A 20,187-nucleotide genomic window follows, 5' to 3' on the forward strand; every position below is an offset into this window, starting at 1 on the left:
GTATGCCAAAATATAAAAAATGATGAGGTAATGAATTAATGATGTTTAATGATAATTATCAATACTGTCTACTGACTCTGTAGTTCTCATTAACATTTTGTTCTGTACTACATGAAAAGTATATTCTTAATAAATAAATCACAGTGAAGACGTAGTGTGAATGACATGCCACACTTAGTGTAGCAACTGTATTCACATTCTCAAAGCTCAAGGTACACTCTATGATTACTACATAGTAGTAAGATTTAGTTGTTACACAGTAACTTTAGTTATAAATACTTTAGTCTTATGGTAATAAACAGAAAGATCAGTCTTCTTATATCATTATCTAAAAATAAATAATTTCCTCTTGCGAAGGCAGTCATAGATGTGAAGACATCCTGTAGTTTGCAGTGAACTACAGCTCCTACTCGTCGTCAATCTTCTTGAGACCGATCGCGTTTCCAGCGGGGAACAACCGGTACTGAGACACCAGTTCCACGATCAGGATCCTGATGGCCAGAAGACCCAGTCTGTAGCCTGAAATTAAAACTGCACTCTCATATTCTGTTGCGCACTGCAAAATATGTAAACTACAATGTTCACTATTCTGTTATAATTAAAGTAATAAATTTGACTTTGAAAAGGTGCTTCACAAGAAGATGTGATGTGCTATCCCATCAACAACGTTGTCAGTGAACCTACATGACGGCTACCATCAGCACACTTTTACAATAGATAAATAGAAACACGGTCGATGTATTCTGGTAATCTTAATGATTTTTCTCATGTATATGTAGTTAACTAATTACCGATAAGGAAATGATTTTTGACCGCACTGTAGTACATTAATGCCGAGCGGTCTAAGGCGCTGCAGTCATGGACTGTGCGGCTGGTCCCGGCGGAGGTTCGAGTCCTCCCTCAGGCATGGGTTGCTTCAAATGGGCCTGAGCACTATGGGACTTAATATCTGTGGTCATCAGTCAACTAGAACTACTTAAACCTAACTAACCTAACGACATCACACACATCCATGCCCGAGGCAGGTTTCGAAGCTGCGACCGTAGCAGTCGCGCGGTTCCGGACTGAGCGCCTAGAACCGCTAGACCACCGCGGCCGGCTCAGGCGTGGGTGTGCGTGTTTGTCCTTAGGATAATTTAGGTTAGGTAGTGTGTAAGCTTAGGGACTGATGACCTTAGCAACTAAGTCCCTTAAGATTTCACACACATTTGAAGAGTACATTAATTTTGTTGTCCCAGACCAGCCCATAATTGAATTGTAGTGGGAATAATCTCTACGTAGCTGTTTTCTATAAAAACTGAGCAGATTCGAACTGCTCGACAACCTTCATCTTTTCCTGTGTAGCGCTAAGTATGCTGTATATGCGTCTAGCGCTGTATATGTCATACGTCTGATGGTTCGTGTTCTACCTCGATACTGGAAAACATTTAGTGTAAAACGTGCTCCACAGCTCTAACATATTTGAAGAAATTCAAGTTACTACCATAACCTACTCAGAGTATATAGTGCTTCATTAACGGTTAATTCCTGTAGGAAATACAGTTTTCCGTCGTCTGGAAATGGTTAGACCCGAGATTAACATAGACCACATTTTACGATACAGCTAATAATATTATAGACGTTGCAGATGGTTGCCGTCGTTGCTCGGCACGGTAGTAATGCGGTTCAAATCCTGCTGTGAAAAATGACTGAGTGGTAAGATCACGAAGAAAATAGTAACATCACAGTGATTTGTCGTGAAGAAAGAGAGCAAGTGATGCAACGACAGTGATCTGTGCGCAAGAACGGTACTATTCAAGAGACTCTGTATCACAGGTACAGTAGCGAGTTATCCTTAGGACAGGTAAGTAACGCAAGAGTAGTGTTTCGGCGTGTTCCACGAAACTCACGAAAATGAATCATAGCTCGTAACATCCGGGTACGAATTAAACTCTCAGATCAGAAACTTGCGAAAACAAACTGCCTTAGGTACAGCACGAGTGTGATTCTGTACTTACCGACACACTTTCGCGGTCCCCCGCCGAAGACGAGCTGTGGCGTCTCCACGCCTGTGTCTGGCTGGAAGCCGTGTGGCCCGCAGTCCCTGCTGAGCGACCAGACGGGCACCAGGACGCGGTCCCCCGGCTGCAGCCGCTCGCCTCCCAGCGAACACGCCTGCCGGCACTCGCGGCTCAGCACTGGCTCCGAGGGGTGCAGCCGCAGCGTCTCTGCTGCGGAAATACACCACGTCAGCCGCGGGTAACGAGAATCCAGCTTCGTACGACAAACAGTACACTACATGTGGGAAACAAGGGTGAGTACCCTACTCGTACTAAAGTTATTTTTGAAACACGACGATTTCTCAGGGAAATAAGATGAACACAGACTACCAATGTAAATTGGAGGCATTTTCAACACAGCAGACACCTCTCACTGTAACTTGCCGTAGAAGTTTGGAGAACAGGTTGCAAACCCCGGTGTTTCCAGTGTACATATGGCGTTTGTGTGAGAGGTAACCGATGTTGCCTTCGCAGCGGCAATATCACGCCGACAAATAAATTAAAAACATCCCTGAAATTGGCAACCTACACCTAGGAGAATAATTTAGATGAAAAATGGTTAAAATGGCTCTAAGCACTATGGGACTTAACATCTAAGGTCATCGGTCCCCTAGAACTTGGAACTACTTGAACCTAACTAACGTAAGGACATCACACACATCCATGCCCGAGGCAGGATTCGAATCTGCGACCGTAGCGGCACCGCGGTTCCGGACAGAAGTGCCACAACGATAGAAGCTGAAGAAATGAATTAAAACTTGTACACAGTCAGGACTTGAAACCTTGTCTCCTTGCTTACAAGGCATGCATGATACCCATTACATTACGACAACAATACATGTAAAACAGCTGCACAGATTACAAACCTGAAGTGTGTGGTAGGAAGAGCATTCGACTTGTGTACCCCATGCAAGTTTGTTACCTACGTTGGTGTAGTGGTGTTCGTTGGTGGATTTGGGGGGGAGGAGACAAAACTGCGAGGTCATCGGTCTCATTTGGTTGGGGAAGGATGGGGAAGGACGTCGGCCGTGCCCTTTCAAAGGAACCATGCCCGCATTTGCCTGAAGTGATTTAGGGAAATCACGGAAAACCTAAATCAGGATGGCCGGGCGCAGGATTGAACCGTCGTCCTCCTGAACGCGAGTCCAGCGTGCTAACCACTGCGCCACCTCGCTTGGTGTAATGGAGTAATAGCTAACACATGTACCTAGTAAACACGCAGGCCTGGCCTCAAGTCCCACCTGTGGCACTACTTTTAATTCATTTATTCAGCTTCTAACATTTACTGTGATTCTTCCCTATCTGCCGAGCCTTGGTCGTATATTACCGATTACACAGAACACAAGTCGAGATATCTGCTTCTTCACAAGCCAGGAACAGGAACTCAACTCATATGTTCTTTCTTAAAAAAGTACTTCAGTATGCTGCAGACTGTACAGAGGAGGAAGGAACCGTCGCACTACTTACAGAAAAAAGTCTAAACTCGCTGCTAGTGGCGAAATCGACACTTTTCAAATTGTAACAGTGAATTCTCGTGATAAATTTCTAGTAGGTTTGTGTTCGCTAATTTTAAATAATAGATAAAAGAAAATCGCGTCGACTGAGTTCAGCGATAAACTCGGAAACTATCGTATTTTCCTTAAATTTTTTCGCATTTAAAGTAACTGACATTTTGTCTAGATCATTCTGAATCTCTTTATAAACACTCAAAGATTAAACGTCCCTGCCCAAGATACCGTCTGTTAAAATAGTATATTCTTTCAGAATATATTACGTGTTATAATGCAGATTGCAAAGGCGTTGTGCTCACCATTAACAACGGCTTCCAGCAGAGGCAGCGCAGTTGGATCTTGAGCAGAAGCAATGTCAGAGCGCAGTCGCTGCTGCAGCTGTGGCTGCGCGGCTAGCTCCAGGAGGCAGTGCTGCAGCACGTGGCTGGTCTCTCCAGCTCCAGCTGACAGGATGGCGGCGGTCTGACTCGAGACTGCAACGATGAAAACGATGGACTGTTGACAAATGCCACTGAATCCAAAGGAAACACTGCCTAGTCACTTTATTACGACCACCTAGTCGCACATATATTACTGGAAGCTTATAGCACTCACAGCAGTTGTACAGAATTGTAAATGGTGTCTAAAGCACTTCTGTGAGCCACTGAAAGGGCCACGGTGACGAATTCAACCAGTGAATATTTTGAGAACTTAGTGGTGCTATTTTAGCCATTTCCCTACAACCATAACCACGTGACGTGCTGTTTCTAGTAGGATTACACCCATATTAGGGAAAACAATATTCGTGTCCATGTGAAAGTATGGACGAAGAAATGATGAAATCAGTCGAAAGTAATTTCCACAAGATTAATGACAGTAGAAACCTAACACAAAAACTTTTCTCAGACCAAAGTACTGATGCCTCCCCACTACCACCACGTCACCCACGCGTTCTACCAGCGTAGCAGAAAAGCCTTCGCTCTCCGAAATCTCTCACTGGAGTCTCTTGATGCCCAGCCGTCCTGTCATGCAGGAGCCGCAAACCATTGCATATTGCTACTTGTCACCAGTAGCGAGGAAATTAGTTTTTCCCATCAATGTATCATCTTTAAGCCACCTGCCTACATCAGAGATCTGTTCGCAGCTTGGTTCACTGGAGTGCTTTAATAGACACAGAACGCTACTGCCCAGTTTATTTGGAAAGTGAACGGTGCTGCTATTGTATGTCGCCTTGCCTTCACCCAGAGTGGAATGACCACCTCGACAACAACGTCAGTGTTATTGGCTCATTCGCCAGAAACGCATTTTGACGACTCATGTACGCAAAGAATTTACAGTTTACCAGCATTGGAAGTTCATTTCACAGCACAATTAATCCTTTCTTTCACTTGAAACAACGCCTACACAGTCTTATCTGTCCTTTTGAACACCTACATTGCCAGAGAATATTATGTGACATATGTTGTGTGACGTGTGTGGTGGTCATAATAATGTGATACCGTGGTGTGCACACATCTGATGTTATCAGCAAGTGCGTTCCTGTAGTTACCTTCATGTAGGACAGCATTATCATCTGCGCCCTCCAGCTTCATCTTCTTCGTAAGCAGGTGTACAAAGTCGTGAGAAGACACAGGGTTGCTGTTACGGTGGTCGATACTGACGGCAGCCACCGATCTGAAGAAGCTGGCAATCTTGTCGGGCAGTTGTCCCAGCCCCAGAGCGTCGAATGCGGCTCGACCCAGGTATTCGAACACGAAGCGGCGGCCAGGGTCGGTCTTGGCGTCGTGCGCACGCTGGACGGCCTCCAGGAACGGCGAGGAGCCGTCCGCGTCCTCGAGGGTCCGCGTCTGCAGACCGAGCAGCGCCGAGGCGACGCAGTCGGTGCAGTAGGCCAGCAGCTGCCGCGGCGACACAGCGGCTGCAGACCCGCCAGCCAGCGAGGCCAGGCGGCGGGCGTGCGCGCGCAGTTGCGGCTCGGCGGAGCGAAGGGCCGACGGCGTAAAGGAAGGCGTCAGGCAGCCTCGGGTTCGCTTCCACTGCTCTCCTGCAACACAGGCCGAGGGGCCCGCTTCAGCATGGCTACGGTACACAGTGGGAACTAGTGCAGCGATTTCTATTTTGAAGTGGTGGACAGTTGCGCTCCTTTTGATGTAAGGATACAATTAAGAGCAGAAGAATGGTAATTCAGGGTTCGATGACCTATTAGGGACATTAGAGATTATGGTAGAAGCTATAATAAAGGAAGGGTGGAGAAGGTAAGCAGCTGCTCACTTCAAACAACCCATGCGACTTATGTAGGGAAAACATGAAGAACCTGAATGAGGATGGTCAGATTGGGATTAGAACTGCAGTCCTCCTGACTATTGGACTCTTGTCCAAACAACTTTGCCACTACACAGTGAGCAGAGTAGAAAGCGCGGACTTCTCTCTAGATTGCACCTGCAATGCATCCAGTGGTATTAATACCATACGGCCACAGGTACCAAATGAAAACGCCAATATTATCTGTACTAATATTCTGCCTGTTACTGCAACTTTAACGGTTTCAAGTACCAGTAATGCGTCATGTGTTGCCACAGTGTCAAGAGGCCTATATTACACTGACATTCTTCAGGACCTTGCTACAGTGCATTACATTTCGAACCCTACTGGGACAGCAATCACAAGGCCCGGCCATATTATAAATACTTAGACGAATGACCATTCTTTTAGGATACCAAATACTGTATTCGTCTTATTGTTCTGGAAGGAAACACACAAATGATGACAGCTAAGAATTCTGTGCATAAATAAATGTACCAGTGGTCACATCAGAAAAATCTTAGGTGCTTTTTGTTGTTTATATGTAAGTTAATTTTGGTAATGAGAATTGTTTTCAACACGTATGTCACTACTGTTGTTTCATTTTTTGTAACAATACCAAATATATAAGATTGTGGATGTTTAGCACTCACGATAAGACATCGAAATTTTATTGTGTCTTAGTGAAGTAGAAGGAGTTGACATGTCTGAAACAGTCTGGTGCTGTGAATTTAAATGGATGATTGACAAATAAGGAAGGGAGTAAATGTTGGAAGAGTCATTCAACACAAAACTTAACTGGTGAAAGAGATGGATTGCCTGTATATGGCATCTTATTAATACTTAGCAGCTAAATCTATGTGTTCAGATAACGATATTTGGGTTCTGTCTAATGGATATGTACTACTCTCACTAGTTTTGGGATGTGATCCAGAAGGTATGTATAATGAGTGACAGGTTTAAAGAGGTAACACTTTAACTTAATGTATTATTAACCAAACAGATGCAAAAAGGCATGGTATTATGTTGTTGTGGAGTACAATTTCTGGTAATCTCGCATGTGGAGAAAAGTTAGCAGCTGTATAACCTGTGTATTAGGAAGACTGGCTAAGTGTCGTCACAGGTGTCTCACCTTCCTGAGCGAACAGCCCGATGTCGTAGGCCTGGGTGCGCGCCCTGGCGGGGAAGCTGGGGAAGTGGGCGGACAGCAGCTGCCAGGCGAGCTGTGGGTCCCTCAGCAGCAGCAGCCGCTGCCGGCCCAGCCGCACCCACGAGGCGGACTCCTGCGGCCGCGACACGTAGTGGCCGTGCAGCACCTCATGTAGGGGGCGCGTCTCCAACACCAGGGACAGCAGCCACTGCAGCACTCTGCAACGGAGCGGAGAACACGCCTGTTGAACCAAGCCTTCCACTACTGCTTGTCTTTGGTACTGCTGAAACTTCCAGGCTGTCATCGACTATGATACTGTTTTTTTCATGACGTTTCGTACAGGGCTGCGTCTTGAGAGATACTCCTGTCTGTGCTGAGTCTTCTCTAGCGAGTAGTACGTGTCTGGACGAAATGTCAGGAGCAAAAATGTTTGATGGAGAATGGCTATATAACTGGCAAGATTCACAAGCAGCTATTACTTTTGAACCTCAAACAAAAGCATTGCGCTGTACTATGCTGGTTTCATCTAAATCTATACTTTGGAGTGCACTGGAGGTCATTATGTATTGAGCATGGGACGAACGACTACTTATATTCTTCAGCCTGTTATTCCCTACTGCTGTCGACACGGTGCTAGACTAACTACAGCAAATTATTTAATAAAATTATAATTCTGTTTAATTCCTCCTTGGAAAGCCCTAATGAAGTATTTTCATTGCTCATTTCCTAGAGCATAGCTTAGGTCTACTTGCAGTGGCTGCAAGTAAATTTGTCTGTTAAAGTATGCAAATTTTGGTTTCCACAGGAGTCAGGGCCATAAAATCATCTAGGATTTGATGTCTCGTCAATTTGTAGTGTGTCCACATCGTTCAGGAAGACACATACTCTACTTCGGTAAGATGTTTGGATCATGTAATCCTCCTGAAGCCTCACTAACACACTGCAGATTGACGTATCAAGAAAAAAAAATACGACTTTACTGCATGTACTTAATATAATCATCAGATCATCCCATAATGGGAATCAGCACCTAGCGAAAACTAAAGGAATTTAAACGTTGTTTCTAGTTTATAATATTGAATATCTCGTCAGAAGTGTTGACCAGCGAACAACTACAAAGTTAGATGCCAACAGTAAATGTGTGGTATCGACACGACAACACAACAGCTCGGAAAAATGAAGAAAGATTTGTAAGTTATCGGACATGTTTCATATAGAAAAACTCAGGAGCAGAGTTGCTAATTGTGCCCTTGCTGCAGATATTGTTATCAGGTCTAACAGACAGTCAAACGAATATGCAAACACATGTTTGCGCAATGTTGTTACAGCCTTTACCTCATTCGTGACAGCCGTTATATATCATATTTTACTAACCATTTCAGTTACAGTAAGAGCTGTAAGATTCATCACTGTCTATTTTACGCTACCCTGACTAAGACACTGGTTCGTTTTCAACAGTGCCAGTACAGTGATACTTCAGAAAGCCTTAGCTATTTGCTTTGTGTCGTACCTGTATCGCAGAGAGATGCAGGCGGCGATGACAGCGACGAAGGCGGCAGCCGGCAGGGCCCAGACGGAGAGGCTGGGGACGCAGCCGGCGCCCAGCAGCAGCAGTCTGCTGGAAACACTCATGTCTTCCAGATAGCACAGCACGGCTAGTAGGAAGTGTTGTGGTGCCGGCACGGGCCGGCCTCTGCCTTAAGTATCAGCGCTCTTTCCCCACCACCAGCCTCTCGCCTAGCGCCGTCGCACTCGCCGCGACGCTCTCTGTCTGAGGCGGGCGTGACGAAGCTGAAACGCTCCGTCATCCCGCAGTCGGTTCTCTTATCACGACGCAGCAAAATTCCTTCTGGTGTTAGCGCCGTCCGTGTGCTAACACTTCCATGTATTCCTCATTGTCACTCTGTTGTCGAGACCCCGTTCTGAACCTTTGATAACACTGAGATCGTATCGAATGAGGAGGCGTAGTGGTTAGCACACTGGACTCGCATTCGGGAGGACGACAGTTCAAACCCAGGCCTGGCCATTCTGGTTTAGATTTTCCGTGATTTCCCTAAATCGCTTCAGGTAAATGCCAGGATGGCTCTTTTGAATTGGTACGCCAACTTCCTTTCCCATCCTTTCCTAATCCGATGGGACCGATGACCTCGCTGATTGGTCCACTCTCTCGTATCAACCAACCGACCAACTAACCACTGCGATCGTTATGTCTGAATGATTCGAAAGCGATAACTACTACCTCAATGAAATATGGCAGTCTCACGCGGTCTGAAAAAAACACTTGTTGATTCACAACTGCTTTGATCGCATTTGGTGGATATTACAGTTTCGTATCAGAAAAATCATAATCAGAACACAGCATCTTACTACGAAAGTACTCTGATGCTGTCGAAACCGGTAAACTGTTAAAACTGTTATATATATATCTACTTACCTACTGCACAAATCACCACTCGGTGCATGGCAGAGAGTACCTTGCACCATTGCCAAACAATCCCCTCCTATTTCATACGGAAATGGAGTGAGGGGAAGACGACTGTCTACATGCTTCCGTACCAGCCCTTCGTGGTCCTTATAAGAGATACAAGCTGGCTGCAGTAGAATAGTTCTGCCGATTCTCGAACTAAACCGATTCTCTGAACTCTCTCAGTAGTTATGTAATGCATGCGGAAATTGCGAATACAATTGTACACCGACTGTATGGTTTACTAGTAACTTGTGGAAGTTTGTGCCAGACTGGGACTCGCACCTGGATTTCCCTCTTTACACGAAAGGTCGCCTTAACCTCTTTGGCTGTCGGTGCTCGACTCACGGCCGGACCCAAACTTCCATCTGTCTCAGTGTCTCCATCCCATAGTGCTCTCATGCAAATCCTACGATTCCTGCACAGGGAGAGACAGTGTTTTGTTCTTCAGACTGCTTTCTTGTGGGATTAAATACTGTTTACAGTGTGTGTTTAGTTCGATGCAATGGTTCGTCGGACATGCATCCATCATTCTTCTTAACAACACAGGCTTTGCAATATCGTATTTATCCGCCTGTACTAGGCAACGAATTTCATTTAAAATGTACTGCTTTCTACGGGAATTACATAAAGTACGTACGAGTACAGGTTGTGACGCAGGCACGGCGACATGTAGGAGTCTGGATCTGGCCGTGAGTTGTGCACAGATAGCCGACGCGGTGAAGGCGAACGCTAGCGTGAAACGGGAAATCGGGGTTTGAGTTCTCGTCCGGCACAAATTTTCATATCTTACTAGTTATTAAATCTTATTAGTTGTACAATCGTGTTCGCAATATGTGAATGCCTTTCATAATTTAATCCGGCTATCAATCAGCAGCAGTATCTGTTTCTTCGAACGAGCATGCGTGTCCAAAGGTACACTGCATTGAACTGTACAGAAACAGTAAAATACAGACACTGCCCTACTGTCTCTTAATAGCGTTTCGCGGAAAGAGCTTCTTCATTCCAGGGATTCGCTTTTGAATTCAAGGAGTATTTCGGTAATACTCGCGTGTTGGTCGAACGTACCGGAAGCAAACCCAGAGGCACCCCTTTAATTGCTTCGATACCCGAGGGGTATCCCAAACACTGGAGCAGTACTCAAGAATAAGTCGCATAAACATTCTGTATGCGTTCGGCTTTGTAGATGAGCTACACTTCCTTAAAATTCTGCCAATAAATCGAAGTCGACTATTCGTATTCCCTACAACCGACGCTAAGTGTTCGCTCCATGTCACATTGATTTACAACGTTATGCGTAGATATTTAATCGACGAGTGACAAGCACTCTTAAGAAAACTTCATTTGCTGCATGTTTTGAAAGATCTGTTGCCTGGTATTTTAAGACAGGTCGTCCACATGACAGTATTCATCATGTAATAACACAATTTTTTTCATTATGAAAGCAAAAATTGTTTTCAACAAAGAAAAATCAAAGTACTAATAACGATTTAAAAAGAAAATTAATCAAAATGGAAACTGCAAATTAATTAAAGGGAACAGAGGATGTAGAATTAAAATGTTAGTCATTCCGAAGAGAATAAAAAAAAGTATAGTGAAGCACAGCTAAGGTATCTGCCAATAACGGTCAGTGGTCTGGAAGGGAAGCCTCGGAATTGCGTCGAGCCTTTTTCTTTCGATTTGACATTAAAAGTTTCACGCATAAATTGACCGTATATTAAGGGTTAGTTTTCTAATTTAATTACAGTTTTTAAGTGACCCTTGGGCTAAAATAGCTGGTCGCTGGTTACAGAATATTATAAAACACACATCAATGACAGTTATTACAGTAGTAATTACTGCTAGTAATTTATGGGTTTTGCATCTCTAGTATTAAGTATGTATCGACTTTGGTCATGTGCGTTTTGGAATTTGGTTCGGGGGGTAAGGTCTTTTATTGGGCAATCTGGTACTTTCCTTTTACTTTATGTTGTTACTCCTGTCTATTAACTCATGACCCAAGGCTGAGCCGGCCGCGGTGGCCGAGCAGTTCTAGGCGCTTCAGTCCGGAACCAAGCGACTGCTACGGTCGCAGGTTCGAATCCTGCCTCGGGCATGGATGTATGTGATGTCCTTAGGTTAGTTAGGTTTAAGTAGTTCTAAGTTCTAGGGGACTGATGTCCTCAGATGTTAAGTCCCATAGTGCTTAGAGGCATATGAACCATTTGAACCCAAGGCTGAATGAATTCAGGGGGACTGATTTGTTGATTCTTTTTTTATTGTATAAGATATTAGTGTGTTGTTGTATTAATCTGTGACCCCTTTGTTGTAAAATTGATTGAATCAAGCGGGGAAAGTTGTTTGAAGGTGTATTATGTTGCATTAGGTCTTAAGTGATATTTTGGTATTCCGTATACACTGGGGGTAGTTTACGCTTATTAAAATTGAATTACATTTCGTTAAGTCTTTACATCCATACAACACCCTTGCCACCTTCCACCACCACCATTTCCTGCACCACAAATTTAAATGAAACAGTGTGTGAGAGAACACTCATTTTATGGAGTACACACGAACAGTATTATTTTTGAGCTGCTAGTTGATCAGAGAGTAATCAGGTAACTGGCTAACCGAAATTGAGATTATTAATTTCTTCATGTATGACTCCACGTTTCAATGTATCATCTAAATATTGGAATCATTTTAAGCACCGTAAGCTGTCAATTTTATTGCCTTAATGAACCATAAATGTAAATTATGTTTTCAGCCGTAGATCATTTACAAATGTTGTGATCTGATATAAAAAGTACAATAAATAGGGCCGGCCGGCGTGGCCGAGCGGTTCTAGGCGTGATAGTCTGGAACCGCGCGACCGCTACGGTCGCAGGTTCGAATCCTCGGGCATGGATGTGTGTGTGTCTCGGGCATGGATGTGTGTGTGTCCTTAGGTTAGTTAGGTGTAAGTAGTTCTAAGTTCTAGGTGGCTGATGAACTCAGAAGTTAAGTCCCATAGTGCACAGAGGCATTTGAACCATTTTTGAACAATAAATAGGTAAAAGCACATTAGTGAACAGCATTATGCTTGCGTATTGCAATTTTTGTTTAAACGCCACTGATTATATTAAAAATTTAGATGTCACTTTATAAATTAAATGTATTATTGTTTGTGTTATATTTAATATTTTGCTTAAAAATCATAAGGTAAATGGATTAAGCATTCATTCTTTAGATGGCAGGTGACGCAGCCTCTCATCTAACGCCTTGTAAACGTACTACAAACGGCAGCGAGCCACACACCTGTGCGTCAGCACAACGCTGAACGCTGACCTCCAGAGGTCGCTCGTGGGAGGACAAGGTCGGGCAGCGAGGAGGCCGCGGCCCAGCGGGGACCACAACAAACCATCCATTCATCGGTGCGGGAGGAGTCGCCCCACACAGCATGCTGGAGGGGACAGGGACGGGGAGCCCCGGCAGTGACTCAGCAGCGGAGTGGCCTGCCGACAGAGACGAAGCCAACTGGCGCTCTCTGTCTGCCTCGCTCTCTGCAGTGTCACCGCGCGCGCTGCCTCCGAGGTCGCTCGCTATCTCACGCGCAGCGGTTCGTGGTTTCTCGCTTGGCAGAACTTACGCTCGTTTTCAGATAACAGATAAGGCGTGTAACTGCTGATGCCACTTTGTGATATTTTTGTTCAAGCTATTATAATTATTGCTTTCAAGCGTGTCTTAAATTTTTTACTTTCGGCATAATGTTTTGCAATATACACAGGTGGAAAAAGTTACAACTCCAAAAAATAATTAATGCAGAGTAATGAAATTTCGGAAACGCATTTGTCTAGGTAACATATGGAACTGACTAATATTGCAAAATAACAGGTCAATGTAAACGCGAGATCAAACCGTATGCGCAGAGAGCTAGAGGGTAGATATTATTGGCGCGTGCAGGACGCCCCGTTGTTTGAATATGTAGAGCGGGTTCCTGAGGCAGAATCGGCACTACGTATGGATGTTCCTGAGGCGAATTTAGTTGCTAATGTCTTGAAAGGTATTCAGCCTGAAGATAGATCTCGGATCGCCCTCTTTCCTCGTCCGGTCACTCTTTGTGAGTAAGAGAATCTTGTTAACTCTGTTATGCAGTTGTCTTTTGTCGACAACCAGCGAAATGAGTAAACGGCGGGACAGCAAAACTTATGTAACTCCGCTCTAGAAGGTAGCATGATAGGTAGAGCGCGTGGGTCAATGAAATCAGGGCTTGTTTTAGATGCGACGCACGTGACCATTTAGTATGAGAATGCCCGGTACCAAGGAGGTCTAGCGCCGAGAAATGACCGGGTGCATTTCAGCTGGATCTTGTGGTTCCGCCGAGTGAGTTCTCTTGTTATAAGTGTTCACAAGTAATGTTTTAAGACGTTCCTTTAGAGCGGTCTTAATGACTGACAATCAGTATAACCTTGAAAATATTAACATCCAACTGTCATCAGGGCTTTAGTCAAAATAAAATTGTCAGAAGGGACGGGTTGGGATTCAATCGCACCTTGGTTGACGATTGAAACTGGGAGGTTGGTTGCTTTGAAGTAAGCCTTGTCATTGACATATTGTTTCCTAATCTGTTTAACCTTTAAGCACAGGTGCGCATCTTAACGCCGAAACTTTCGACATACAGCTTTCGAATTAAAAGTTACGTCATCTGTTTTGAGTAATTGAATCACTCTTGTCATCAATGGTGCTTATGTAGTTTTCCTGTGTTGCCGAAGGGCAGTTAATAAGACAGACTGAGTCCTGCGCGGTAGTAAACACCGCTGTTTCACCCGGTCTTGTAATCATTGTCATATTGATTGCTGTTTCGCAGTACAGCATTTCAGATTTCTTTTCTAAAAGCTTATTCAAATTAAGGTTTAAGGTCAAAAGAATTTTGCGAAATTGTTAATTTCGTTAAAGGAAATTTTATGGTTATATATTGTTAAATATACAGGTTGCGTGAAAAGGAAATTACATTGGTGGGTGAGCCGTGGCGAGTTGGCGCCAGTGTTATTTTGTTCATGTATCGTTGAGATCGATTGTGGTTGAGTTAAGTTATCTTTGGTTTTCGCGTATTATTTTCCGGGTTGGTGGGCGAAGGGATTGGGTAACCCTCGAGATCTCGTGACATTCGCTGGCAGACGAGTGTCAACGGCTGCCGAACGAGCGTGATGACCGTTACATTTTGTGGTGTGAAATTGATCGGGCGTTTTGGCGACATGGGCAGCTTGGAGATACCAGTTCTGTGACTTCTCTGGGAACAAAATTTGAAGTGAAGCGGTGAAGCTGTGGAACCCACTCCTTCGTATTGTGTACGTGATATGAAGTAAGTGGTCGTAATTGTGTTTTGTTGACCGATGCACTCAGAGGCATTTAAATCTTATTATTATGGTGAGACTTCCATAGTCGAACTTTAAGGTGGTGTGGAAGAGTTCAGTTGGCCTAGTTAAACGGTGGCCGTTATTTTGAAGTTTTCTCAGAAGTTTTACTAGTGCTCTGTGTTTCTTGCAAATCAAATGATTTTATGTTGCCGTTTTCAAGGCCTACACTCTATTAATACAGTTGTCCATGTGTAAAATGCTTAATGTCAAAGTTGCGAATTTGTCAGTAGTATAACGTGTTCCTTTACACGCTTACCGATATATCGAGTCAATGGTTCTGCCAAGTGTTTCTATGTTTCAGAGTTATTGGAATGTCTTTGTGATACGCGCAAAAACCTTTGATTGTGCCAGCGCCTTGGCGGGGAGTGAAATGTCATCCGAGGTCTAGGCCTGACAGTGTTTAAGAACCTGGCCACTACCGAGAGTTGTTCACATACCGCCTTCCAAAGTTTAGTATTTATCTTACTTCCGACAAGGCGGGTTAAGCTGGTAGATATATAAATATATATTGTATGTAACCTGTTCTTATACTAACACGTTTCCTTAAATATTAGCGACTGGAAACTGGCTAAACTTTAAATTGCATAGCATCTGCTGAGTTCCTTGTGGAGCTCTTTCTAGTAATCTTTTATTAATATGTCTGAGCAGGTGAACATTCATTTTTAAAGGTTAGTGTTACTGCTGTATTTTTTGATGTAAAAGATTCTATCAAGTTATGTAATTGGGTCTTAGCTTGGCACTAGTGTTGAAGTGTCATTGAGTCACCCTTTATTGGTAACTGTTTTCATTATATGTATTTTGAAGGAAATCATCTATGGGAGTTTGATTTTCTGAAGTTTGTCAGTAATTCTGTTTTCTGAATAAGGGAAAATAAAGCGAGGGGTATTAGTGCCCGGCGACGTTAAGTTTGTAATTGACCTTTAAAAAGTGCTTCTTTAACGGATTGAAATAGTAAGTTTATAAGGGTATTTTAGTGAAGAATGTTAAGTGTGGCCATCTTAATGCAATAATTGGTTTTAGGGAGTTGATGTAGTGGCTCTGTGGCTCTGTGAAGTAATTAATAATTGCTATAAAGGTTTCTATAAATACCTGACACATTACGATTTTTATAACTTTCTCTAAGGGACTGTTTGAGTACTGAATACGTTAGGTTTCTAACTGTATTTGTAGAACTTTATCTAGTGGCTCGTCCACAATTTGTAATTGTCAAATTCCTTAAGAGGCATAATGTCAATAAACTGTCTTAATTATAAATTGTGACTACCAACCATGATTCCATCCTGCTTCCTCTTTTATGGTTTCCAAGATATGGTGGGTAAGTGTGGTACGAAAAGGGACCCACGTACCAGTGTGTCCTCCCTTCCACGTTTTCCTTAATTCCAGTAAGTACCACGTATCATTGGCAGGAGAGCGTCGTTATTTGTACTTTGTTCTTTTGGGACATTGTCTAATTATTCTCTTTTGTCCAATGTTGCACCATGGATCCACGTCAGTGTCCTGGTATTTCGAACCTAAAACGGGATCAGCTCGTGTATGAGCTGAGCATTAGGCAACAAAATGTTCACGGTACGGTGGGGGAGCCGGCAGCCAGGCTATGGACAGCGTTGTCAACACCACTCTCCGTTTCTGTCAGCACGGTTGGCGAGCTGAGCCAAAATTTATAGACTATTATGATAGCATTGAAACAGTTACAAGAAAATCTCTCCTTTCTCCAAAATAATCAACCGACCATGACGCAGGTGAAGCGCATTCATGTACAATAAGTCCACGTCGTTAATAGAATAAAGAAGATCTTAAACTTCTAGACCCGAGCCCTGAGCAGTTAGCACGTGTCATTCAGTTAAATAATCTTTTGTTTGATTTGTAGATCCAAACTGCAGATTTAGAATTAGAAAGTGGGGCTGATATAAATAATACAGAATGTGTGTCTGACAATCCAATAGCCGAATGTGGATCCGTCGCCCGAGATCTAAGTGATCGGTTTGGGGAATCTTTTGTCCGATGATGTGCCTCTTAAATAGTATTCGACAATTGTCAACTGAAACATTAGAAAATATACAACAGGTATTGTGGCTGCTAGTTAAGATTGAGTCGCATGCTGACGCACTAAGGATCCGCACCATGTAGTACTTATCGCACTCTTCCCGTTAGCACGCGGTAGCTTAAGTAATCTGCTATCCGAAACCTTACAGCAGGGTAAGAGTTATCGGGCAACTGAGGCAATCGGTCGTGGAGCGTATCGATGATAGGAGGAAGTACAAAAATGATCCAGGAGACTCAGGAACACAGAAACACAAGTCGCCGAAGAATGAAATAACTAGGAAGTGCAGGGAAGCTAACACGAAATGGCTGCAGGAAAACTGTGAAGAATTCGAAAGAGATATGGTTGTCGGAAGGACAGACTCAGCATACAGGAAAGTTAAAACAACATTCGGTGACATCAAAAGCAAGGGTGGTAACATTAAGAGTGCAATGGGAATTCCACTGCTAAATGCAGGGGAATTTTCGTTCGAAAGACGGCTCCCCGTTTTATGCGACAGTAGCAAACATCATAATAGTCAGTGCATTGTAAATTTTTATGGGCAGTCTACAATGCGCTGTGTAATCCAACGCTGATGCGATGTAGATGCAGTAAATGATTACTGTTTTCTCTGCTTGATATTTTTGTAGTATTTATTAGCTACATGGACGTCTGTCAGACACCACACAATGTATGGAGCTTGTAAATTTTACTGAAATCGTAGTATTCCACAAGTAATTTTCGATTACAGTTAACATATAGGCTCCATAAAATAGAAAATAGCAGAGAAAGAAATTGACACTTGCATAGGAAAGTAGATAGGTCTGACTAAATTGAATAACAAGAAAATCGGATTTGTTGGATATAAGACCACTGTCTGTTTTGTTGCCCTAACAATCTCACCTCCCGATTCTAATCAGCGCCCCATCCATGTTCAATAATTCGGTAGTAGTTGAAGGTGTCCTGTTCGTTATACATGTGTGCATACGTGTGTCGTACCTGCGTGTGTGTGTGTTTTTACGTTCGAGTGTTTGTGTGCTTTTTGTGTGTGCTAGTCTATACGTTTGGTGAGTGAGGCATTTAAATTGTAAACAAGCAAACAACGAACAGTTTAGTTGGATGAGAACGGAAAATCGAATGAATCGCGAAAATAAATCTAGATATCAACTTCTACTCCTGTGTCATTCTCTGTGTTCTAGCAGAGTATGTTAGACCATCAGAAGCTCTTTCAAGATTGATGTTATCTTTAGAAAGCCCTCTGCTTTCATGGAGATAAGCTGATTAACGAGCTGGCTGTGAGATGACAGCGCGTTTTAGCAGCGTCATTTGGACTATTGCGCAAGCAAAATAGTACGGTTATTTTTAAATAGCTCACATTTAAGTGCCGTTATCTATTTTCTTTTGAAGCAACTGACCATCAGGGTCCACAACACCACGTACACCCCAGATTCATCAGATAATTATAAAAAAGTATTTACTGAGTGCGAACAGACATATCAAGCCATAACGACCACCAGTGTAGCGAAAACCTGGAATAACATGCAATTTAGCCCCTCACACTAAACGCTCCTCGTCGGTGATAACGGAGTAACATTTAACGATATTCGTCCTTTTTCCTTTAAATTGTACACAATTATATTTGTGTTATACAGGTAAAATAATAATGAAATACAGGCTGCTTCAGAAGGGATTGTCAATATTCAGGGATATGTCAGGAATGATAATTCTAAACAAAAAAGTCAAGTAAACATGGGCTTTAAAACGCATATCTTAAGAGTTATGAGCAATTCATTATCTTCGATACTCTGAAACAAATCTCTTCTACTGCAAGCTCTTTGCTTTCCATATCTTGGGAAATGGTGGTATGGACCAAAATAAGAGTCCAGTAAACATGTGCTCTAAAATGCATAGTTTAAAAGATGTGTTTCAAAGTAGCGAAGATGAACAAGTGCTCATAGCATGCATTTTAGAGCACATGCTTACTGGACATTTTTTCTTGTTTTGGTCCATACTACAACTTCCCAAAATATGGAAAGCAAACAGCTCGCAATAGAAGCGATCTGCTTCACAGTATACAAGATCAAGGATTGCTCATAGCTGTTAAGATATGCGTTTTAGAGCCCATGTCTACTTCACTGTTTCATTTAGAATAATCATTCCTGTCACGTCCCCGAATATTGATCATCACTTCTGAAACACTCTTTATGCCAAGTAAATAGCAATAAAATGATATCAAACCAGGACATAACGAGAAGTGTAATGAAAGTCGTTCAGTATCTACAAGGTCCCAAATCGAAACGTGAACTGTCAATAATACTACGAAATTATTGATCTCTTTGTATTTTCAGAACACAGCTGGGCTGTCAAACAATTCTTTTTTCATGTTATCAGCGAGCCAGTCCATCAGTACTTATACTTCTTTTATAATCCTTTCTGGCACCGTATCTTAAGTCATGGGTAATAGTCGTAACCCAAAGACTTTTCTGAGACGTATAAAACACATAGAGCAGTCGCGGCAGCTCTACAGTCCAATCTCCCCACTGAGAAAGAGAGTATAACTGAATTAGAGTCATCTATCCAATCGTGGATTCGTACTGCTTAAGTAATCACGAGTTCATTGATAGTAATCATGGGGCTATAAATCAATTAAGAAGTCGGTAAAATTGTTTATTTAATTTATCCATTAAAATCAGTTTTCTCGGCCAACTGAAACCATCTGAGCAGAGGGCCATCCAGTGGTGGGCGCAGAACTGTTTTCATCTTCAGCGATCAATTAATTCAGAAAATTCACAGATGGCGACAATCTGTAGACATTCAGGGCTGTTAGATTCAAACTTAAGCGGCAGCCACATTCGCACATAGGGATACAAGGCCCACCGGCGGTGCTAGAACTGGGATTGAGTTTTCCTAACGCGAACGCAGAACACCAGAATGTCGAGCTGCTCCACCGGCCAAAAGCAGCAGGAAGCGTTTTCAGTGCCCCCCCCCCCCAGTCCAATTGGTGGCAGGGTCACTTTTATATTGCGGGCCGCACACTTCTGTGCAGCATCCGAGTTTAAACATGCACGGAGAGACGGTATCCGAGGCCCATTCCGTTACAGTTCTTGGTATTATTACATGTATCCTAGAATAAGTCCGACATAATAACCCTTGAATGCTTCCCAATCTGTCATTTTATTGTCCATCTTGGAAGCAGCTATGTGTAGATTCAGTCAATTATAGTCAGGATGTTTCGCGGTAGAATGCTCGAGGCAATTTTGATTATTGTTTTTAAGCAAATCTACAGTTTGCTCCACGAGAAACCGGCTTTGCGATTTTATCAATGCTAATGCATTAAGTTTTGATGCC

The 20,187-nt window shown here is 43.1% G+C and overlaps 2 protein-coding genes across 2 annotated transcripts; both read right to left on the reverse strand.

The window, feature by feature from the left end:
* Nucleotides 1-406: 406 nt before the first annotated feature.
* On the reverse strand, nt 407-2,388 carry LOC124796037 (tabersonine 16-hydroxylase 2-like). The gene is made up of 3 exons (XM_047260123.1): nt 2,370-2,388; nt 1,998-2,210; nt 407-519 (listed from the first exon to the last, which is right to left on the reverse strand). The coding sequence occupies exons 1-3, from the start codon at nt 2,386-2,388 to the stop codon at nt 407-409; spliced, it is 345 nt and encodes a 114-aa protein (XP_047116079.1).
* A 4,536-nt stretch (nt 2,389-6,924) lies between these two features.
* On the reverse strand, nt 6,925-8,628 carry LOC124796038. The gene is made up of 2 exons (XM_047260124.1): nt 8,491-8,628; nt 6,925-7,198 (listed from the first exon to the last, which is right to left on the reverse strand). Exons 1-2 carry the CDS (start codon nt 8,610-8,612, stop codon nt 6,925-6,927), a joined length of 396 nt encoding a protein of 131 aa, XP_047116080.1. The 5' UTR covers nt 8,613-8,628.
* Between the last annotated feature and the right edge of the window lie 11,559 nt (nt 8,629-20,187).

Source organism: Schistocerca piceifrons, chromosome 4, assembly GCF_021461385.2.
Source record: "Schistocerca piceifrons isolate TAMUIC-IGC-003096 chromosome 4, iqSchPice1.1, whole genome shotgun sequence".
Lineage (NCBI taxonomy): Eukaryota > Metazoa > Arthropoda > Insecta > Orthoptera > Acrididae > Schistocerca > Schistocerca piceifrons.